The 8,690-nt window shown below is 42.8% G+C and overlaps 1 protein-coding gene across 1 annotated transcript; it reads left to right on the forward strand.

Annotated features, from left to right (window-relative positions):
* The first annotated feature begins 677 nt into the window (after positions 1 to 677).
* LOC146972652 (induced myeloid leukemia cell differentiation protein Mcl-1 homolog) lies at positions 678 to 7,600 on the forward strand. Its single transcript, XM_085803059.1, has 3 exons — positions 678 to 902; positions 6,759 to 7,009; positions 7,340 to 7,600. Exons 1-3 carry the CDS (start codon positions 707 to 709, stop codon positions 7,415 to 7,417), a joined length of 525 nt encoding a protein of 174 aa, XP_085659185.1. The 5' UTR covers positions 678 to 706; the 3' UTR covers positions 7,418 to 7,600.
* The last annotated feature ends 1,090 nt before the right edge of the window (positions 7,601 to 8,690 follow it).

Here is an 8,690-nt window from a genome sequence, read left to right on the forward strand (position 1 = left end):
ACGCAATCAGAAAGGAAACGGAGGCTGCGCATTGATCCTTTTTTCCTTTCTGGGATCAAACGGATCATGTGCATAATTAACTGCAAAACAAGCACTTCATATTAATAACATATAAGGCTCATTATGCTTCCAGCCTGTCTAGCCTCTACCTGGTGTTTTTACTAAACTTAACCAACTCCTTTCTTCATTGCCTGAACCTAACCAAAGCGAAATTTACTTTTTTTCCCCTCTCTCAGTCTGCTGTCAGCAGGAGCGGCGGCTGCAGCAGCCTCGCGCCCGTGAAGTGAGCTCAAGCCTGGTTCAGCCGTGCTCGAGCGGAGGGGGGGGGGGTGTATTTCTTTTACTCTGTACTCTGGGAGGGGGGCTTTGATTATCAGTTTACACATCTTGATCAGCATTTATGATGGTTGTGTGCGATCTGACATGATCTGGCTCTCTGACTGAATATGGTGATATTCTGGGCCGCGCGTGTATGTGTGTGATGTGCGTAAAGAGAGAGAGAGAGAGAGAGAGAAAGCTGCATGCTCCTATCAATGGAAGAGCTTGTCACAAAGTAGCGATGACAGTTCGAACTAACGGGACCACCCACTGGTTCGACCTCCTATTGGTCCGACTTGTGGTTGATTTTGTCGGAGTAACGGGAGGTCGAACCAATGGGCAGTTCCCACGTCACGTGGACGACGGTTCTCTGCCGTGTACTCCGCAGATGGAGACCGACAGCGACAGCGACGTGTCCCACAGCGGAGACGAAGCGCTAGAGGCCGATACGAGGCAGCTCATGAGCCAGGCCATGATTCACTTTACCGGGCGGTCTGTGTCGAGGAGGACGGAACACAAAGCACTACAAACCATGAAGAGAGTTGTCAACGACGTGTTGGATAAACACAGATACGCATACAACGGTATGTAGCCTAAATGTTGTCTTTTTTGTCTTGCGTAGCCTACCCCCTGAGTCTTTTTCCCATACATTTTAATTTCTCTCTTCAATTTGTACAAGGACATTTTACACATAGGCTATCCTGCATTTTAGTTGTTTCTGGCTGTTGTGGTGTTTGTTGTGGTAGAATAGCCTATGTCTTCACAGAGTTGTAGGAGTGTCACAAACAACTCAATGCCAATACCCAGGAAAATATTGAATATGACATCATATTCAATAGGCCTACAGCAGCAGTGCCTCCCAGCTTATTATTGTTCCATTGTTTTATTTTTGATTATAATAAAAATAAAACAATGGAACAATAATAAGCTGGGAGGCACTGCTGCTGTATTGAACCTTTGTTTGTTTTTTTAATTAAATGAAAAGCTAACTCAGAGTTGTGCAATTTCAGCGTCTAATGTGTTGGTTTCATTAGCTACATTCATAACAATGCATCTCCTCTCCTCTGACGGGCGGGGCTCCCCCCTCCCTCCTCTCTCACAACCAGTGTTGGGAACGTTACTTTTAAAAAGTAATTAGTTATAGTTACTAATTACTTCTCCTAAAAAGTAACTGAGTTAGTAACTCCACTACTTCACTATAATAGTAACTAGTTACCAGGGAAAGTAACTATTGCGTTTTTCTTTTTCTTTCCAAGGGCATTTTTAAATTGTATTTTATTGTTTTCATATATTTCACTGATCGCAATTATGGAATGCGAGTGTGTGTTTTATTGAAAGCGAGGCTGGTGTGCCTATGAAAATAGGTTACAGTGGGTTTTTTAAGTGCTGTGGCTACAAGCAAATCTCATATTGTCTCTGTACAAAGACAACAAAGACCTTTTTAAATGTGAAAACAGTGGAGACCTATTCAAGATTTGCGTTTGGGCAACAATAACAGGAAACATCGAAATTAATTTATTCATGGCCACATTAAGTGAAATTATTAACTTTACCGATTATCCATCTGATTATCTGTCCTGCTGCGAGCACACAACTTCTCAGGGTATCCGCGGATCCTTAAAAAGTCTTAAATTCATGTATCTAAAATTAAGGCCTTAAAAAGTATTACATTTATTAGAAAATTCAAAGATGGTCTTAAATATATAATATATAATACACAGCATCATAAAATATGTATGCACTTAAACTTTTATATGAAATAACAGAGTATCCGTGGGGTCTTAAAAAGTCTAAAATTTGAAAATCTAAATTTTAGGTCTTAAAATGTCTTAAATTTGTTGAATTATTGTGTTCAAGTCTTAAATAATTTTAGTCTCGCATTTGCCCCTAAAAAAAAAAAACATGACGTGTAAACCGGGAAAATCACAAAAAAGAAAGAGCACAACCTGTGATTGGTCAAAAACTACAAATCCCACAATTCTCTGGCCTCAACAATAACAGTAGTTAGTGTAAGCAGAGACGTTCTAATATGAGGAGACAGACCACTCTGCCCGTTTTGAATGGGGAAAGCTGCGACGCCAAAGATGGCGCATGTCCCGCCCCTTTTCACCAGCAGCCAATCACCTGCTTTGCCAGAGCTGAACTAGGCCAATCATGTTGTTGCACCAGCGCATGCGCACAAGTAGATTTACGACAGACAAACCTACCTGGTGGCAACAACAACACGGCTTTAGCACCGTGTGTACTGTATGTGGTCACTGGTCAGGTTGAACATTTACTCTAAGGTTTTCGGAAAAGCCACCGGCGACCGGGAGCGGCTCCTCATCCTGGAGGAAAGCTGTTACATTTACCCGTGGAGTTTTAGAGGTTTACTGCCGGCTTGTTAATTTGGCAGCCACATTGGTTGGTCTTAATGAAAAGTGAAGCTTCAGGTGTGTGCTGCTGAACGAAAGAGCTACCTCGCTACGTATACAGAATTCACCACATTCACATCAATAAGTGTTTTACAATGAACCGATCAGTCCACCTTTTCTTTCATTTAACTTTTGAATGTATAGTTTTGTTCGTTTCATTTTTTAACCTAAACATTCAAACTGGGCCCCTTCCCCTGGGGGCGTTAGCCTCCTGTCCATGATAGCAGCAGCAGCAGCAGTCCACTCCAAAAAAAAAAAACAACACACACACAGTCCGGGTGAAGCACTGGAGCCGTGGACCGATAGACACCGTCACCATTAACGAGAGCCTCTCGTTTTATTGTACCGAGTACGAGAGGCTTGTTGTGAGCTGAGAAGCGGCTGTTAGCGGCGGATGCTAACCGAAGCTAGCGGCGGATGCTAACGCTACCGCTAGTCGAAGTTAGCATCGAGCTAGCTCAGCACAACGAACGCCCCTCGTACTTGTTACCGGTCGAGGCTTTAGTTGTTAGTGATGGTCGGTAATCAGTCCGTGGCTCCAGCGGTTCACTCGGACTGTATTTATTTATTTTTAACTGACTGCTGCTGCTGCTGAGACGACATGCTAGCACTAATACATCCATGCTAGCATTCGATAGCATCCGAGACAGCTAACGTTTGTGGGGATCGTGGGAGGGGGAGCAGACACAGTCACCACACACAGAACTAGGAGCCCATAGGTGATTATTAAGACGGATTTCATGTAAGTCTAGCGTTTATTTTTTAGCAAAAATCTCCAGACTCAAGCCGATATGTCTCCAGGTAGAGCAGGGCAGACCAGGGGCAGACCGGTGTAGGTATGCTCGGCTCGGGCTGCTGCTAGATCACGGATTTAGCCGTTACAGCCGTACAGTAACGGCTGTGTCGTAAATCCGCGCGCATGCGCAGTTGAGTACTCCCTGTGGAAAAATAGCGATTTAAACGTCATTCTGCGGTAAAGTCTATGTTTTTTTGGTTTTTATTTGTATCTTATTTCACTGGCTAGCACGTCTGTATGTTTTTTCCGTCCTGCTATCACGTTAAAGGGTGGATTTGACCACCCCTCCATTCAATTAGATAGGGGTCTGGTCTTCTTGGGCTTTTCGAAGCGTCGCCAATATGGCCGCCGAGTGGCCTGACTTGCCTAGAAGGACTTTGGTGTAAGTAAGTGAGAGTGGAGCTGTAGGTGAAAAGAGGAAACAACGCCACGTCTGGTCCTGTTCTGTGTTGTTCGTTCACACCGTCACCGTTTATTCGTTACGTCCGCGGTGTAAAAGGCCGTGACGCAAAGACGCGATTAGGCGCGAGACGCGGTAGACGCGACTTTTTTTTTTTGCGACGCAATACACCCGATTCTTTTATGGCGACGGGACCTTCGCGTCTTCGTCCTTTTCATCGTGTTTGGTGGGAAGACCCACAAGGGGCTTCCCACCAAACACGAGGAACGCTTTTTTTTCGCTCGAGTTTATACGCGCGACCAAACGCGAGATACGCGAGAAATGCGATTTATCGCTCGTTTTGACTTTGTGTAAATTCGCGTCTTCACGAGCCCGCCCATTTTCACTACAACAACAACATTTCTGCTCTCACCAACCATGGTTGAGGTCACAACGCTGCTGTAGCTGCTCTGGAAGAGTTCCAGCTGATGAGCTACAGAGACTTTAGAGTCTAAAGGAGCAGTGCGTCGCTGTGTCGGACTGTTTGGATTTAATGAAGAAGCTGCACAGAGTCAGGTGAGCAGAAGCTCAGGACAAACACTTCGCTCCGGGACATAATGTAGCTACACCTCACATGTTCTTGTCTTTTACCTCAGGGAGATTAAAGTAGTGTCTGTTTCCACTTTCCCTCCGATCTCGGCAGCTTCCCTCTGCTAGTCCGTGTGTGTGAGGCTAAACTGCGTGCGTGTGTGGTTTGTGTACAAACTGAACACTGCCTCTGATTGGCTTAGCATGAAACCTTACTCTGCCTCAACCAATCATCATCACTTATGCGGTTGTCTCGTCCCTCCCTCCTCCCCCCTCCCCTCACCAAAGGAGAGAAGGAAAAAGAAAAACAGTTTAGCAGCTTCTGTGTCTGAGATGAGCCAAGTCGGAGGACAACGGCTTCACTGAGTAGTTTGTAACGCGCCTCGTTTAATTGTCGGTAACGGTAACGGCGCTGTAACGGTGGAAATAGTAATTAGTTAGATTACTCGTTACTGAAAAAAATAACGCCGTTAGTAACGCCGTTTATTTTAACGCCGTTATTCCCATCACTGCTCACAACACACACACGTGCACGCAGACAGCGGAGAAAAAGAGAGGAGAGGAGAGGAGAGAGGAGTGTTGCCGTTAATATTGGCGTTTTAAACTAGAGAAATGAGCTAGAACATGATGTGCACTGTGCCTCAAAGTTGTCTTTTTTTGCTCAGAGGTCTAATACTCCATTTTTAATGTATAGTATCATCACTTTGGTCCATCAGACGGTGCTGCTCTGCAAGGAAATGCTTTCTAGTTTACAAATATGCCACATACCAGACACGTCACCATATTGTCACTATTGTTCATATTGTCACCTTTGATGTATAGACAGGGAGATCTGTTTCTGAAAGAGGGTTGTAGGCCTATATTACATCATATTTTTTATTTTTCCAGGTATGGTCAAGAAGAACAGTCATTCTTTGCCGTGGAGTCCAGATTTCCAGTCGGACGACGAAACCGATGACGAAGAAGTGGGTCAGATGGTGGAGGCCGGTACGAGGCAGCTCATGAGCCAGACCATGATTCACTTTACTGGGTGGTCGGTGACGCGGGGGACTGAACACAAAGCACTGCAAACGATGAAGAAAGTGGTGAACGAAGTGATGGATAAACACAGATACAACGGTATGTAAATGTTGGAGTTTATTGCAAAGAGACATGAGGCTAGTAGTGGGCCTTGAACTCATATTGCTACAACTACTGGCTCTTATTTATTTAACGCAGATAACTACTCATACAAACAAACCAATGCTGAGAAAAATAATGTAGGAACAAGTTTTTCTTAAAATGATATTTATAAATACATTATTGAGGCGTTTTTGTGAGAAAATGTTACTTCCGCATAGAAAAACACTTAATTGGAAGTGACATAGGCGGAGGGAGAGCGGTCGATTTGAACAATATAATAGGCAAACAATGGATTCTGGTGCTGGTCCATTATGCACATTAGAGAGCAGAGGGAGAATTGTGAAAAAGCTAGTTTTGGAACACAAATAAAGACTATGAAAATCAGTCCATCTCTTTGAAATGAGTATGATAGGTCAGATAAAGGGGGAAAACAAAATGCTTGTTCATGCTCGCATCTGACCAGGCTAGGACCAGTCCCACCAGATTGCACCGGAGAAGAGAGAAAAAATCAGCAATGCTGCAGTTTAGACACAGTTGTAAACTAAACAGCATTTGTATATAACAAATAAATAAGAGAAATATAATTGACATGACTTGACCTTACATGAACTGATGAAACCTCTTGGATGAGAGGTGAAACGTCTTCCTAGACAAATAACCAAGTAAAATTCCTTTGAGATATTTTCATGTAACAAGTCATGTATATGCAGAGCAAGGAAAACACTGGGTGTGCACCAGATTTCATGTTTGCCTACCAGCAAAAACTTAAACAAGACAACTGAAGAGTGTAAAAACACAGACGACATACATATGCCTGTGTATGTTGGAGAGACTTGAGGTTTAGTGATGAGGAAACTGTCACACATCTGCACATCTGTCAGCAGGTGTGCTCCGAGCAGACACTTCTAGGGCTGCAACTAATGATTATTTTGCATCTGTTTCAACTTTGGTTTTACCTCATATTCTCGGAGCAAATTAAAAACCTGTGAAACATGTTTTTGTAGGCTAACATAACTGTTTTTAAATTGTTATTGCTAAGCTAAGTGTGCTGCTCTGTAAAGTCGCCATATTGTCACTTTTTGATGCTTACATAAGGAGAGGGATAGATTTCTGACAGGCTTTTTTATTCTATTTTTCCCAGGTATGGTCAAGAAGCTGTCACTGGACAACAGAGGCGATGATGTGAGGTTTGTGGGCTCCGTAGCCAAGAGCCTGTTCGGGGACGGGACCACAAACTGGGGCCGCATCGCCAGCCTGGTGGCCTTCGGGGCGGTGGTCTGTCAGCACTTGAAGGACACGGGCCGGGAGAACTGTGTGGAGTCTGTGGGGGAGGAAATCTCCAAATACCTGCTCACAGAACAGCGAGAATGGCTGGTGAAGAATAATTCCTGGGTAAGTTAATGAGCTCTGAGTAATGGCTGAATGACAGGGTGGAGGAACAAACATAAAAAAACTGTTCTGATTGCAAAGGATAGTTCATCTTTTTTGAAGTGGGGTTGCATGAGCTACAAATGGCCATTAAGTACCGTATTTTCCTGACTGTGTGTGTGGGGGGGCAATGCTTTTTTCAAAGGTAGGCCTACCTCATACAACCCCACTTCAAAAAAGCTGAACTATCGCTTTAGGCTATGTGTCCAGTGAACACAGATCTTTATCACCGTCATCATCATTTCATACCATCTATCTGAACTCATTTGATGTTTGTTTTTTGTTTGTTTACAGGAGGGCTTTGTGGAGTTCTTTCGAGTGAAGGACAGACTCATGGCCGTCAGTGCAGCACTGGCCCCGTTGGTCAGGTGAATTGGACTTTTATTGAAGTTCTGAATTGGACTCAATTGAGGTTCATTCTGGCTCAAAGGAAGATGGGAAATGCAATGCATCTGAAAGATGGATCGCTCCTGGCCTCCCCTTCTGGCACAATCAGAAATAAGAACTTTTTTTTCCTCCTCTGGTTTTGTTCTGGTGTACAAAAGTTTGATTTAGGTTTTTTATTTAATTTACAAAGATCTATTTTTATAATGTACAACATTGTTTATATATACATACTATGCAAATTGAAAAATAGAAAAGTACCTGGTTTCTCAGTTGAGCTGATTTTGTTTTGTTTTTTCTTTTGAATTCTTCTGTGACTTTAAAGCGATTTCTCGAGCAAACTCAGAGCCAGGGAGCTTGTATTTTGCGAAGTCCAGGTCAAAGCAGGAAGGAGAAAAAAGTGCATCTTTCCCGCTGTCATGCAGACATGAAGCCAATTTCCATAGAGCCCATTCACAATGCTTGGATCGTTTGTATGGAAAGTTTATCCATGCACAAGATGAAAATGTTTTGGGACTCAGGAGCAGCCACATACGTACAGGACTTTCGACCACACACAGCAGACTAGCACAGACCAGGAGCTGTTGGAGAAGCACAACAAAGACTGTACATGTGGAAAGATGCAGCTTGGGCTCTTCGATTGCACCAGAGAAGACAGTGGAAAAAATCAGCAATGATGCTGTTTAGACACAGTTGTAAACTAAACAGCATTTGTATGTAACAAATAAATAACAGAAATATAATTTACATGACTTGACCTTTCTGATACTGTCTTTGTGTTGAGGGACTTTTTCTTTTTTCAGCAGACAGAGGTTACATTCACACTCTGCACTAATTACTCTCACAAACTGAAGTTTTAACACCTTTCACTGTAACTTCCATTCAGTCAATCATGACACAAGGTGTTCTTCTAGTCACAGGTATTTATTTCTCATTCAATCCGCCGAGGAAAATGTCGTGAGAACTAAATAAAAAACAATTAGATTCACATAACACAGAGCAAGTTACAAAGCACAATATAAACAATAATAAGTAAATAGCAGCAGCTTCTACAGCAAACTACTGTATTTACAGTATTTTATCTATTTGAATCTACAATGATAATTACAGAATGTTACTGTAATATTACCGCTACTAATAATAATAATGATAGAGAAATGGCAGCAGGACATTATTCATTATGCAGTTCCTTTTCAAATATTTATTAAAATAAAAACAGTGCAACACAAGTAAAACTAGACATGAATAAACCTTAACTCCC

Source organism: Trachurus japonicus, chromosome 16 (genome assembly GCF_045865225.1).
Source record: "Trachurus japonicus isolate A0001 chromosome 16, Traja_1.0".
Classification (NCBI taxonomy): Eukaryota; Metazoa; Chordata; class Actinopteri; order Carangiformes; family Carangidae; genus Trachurus; species Trachurus japonicus.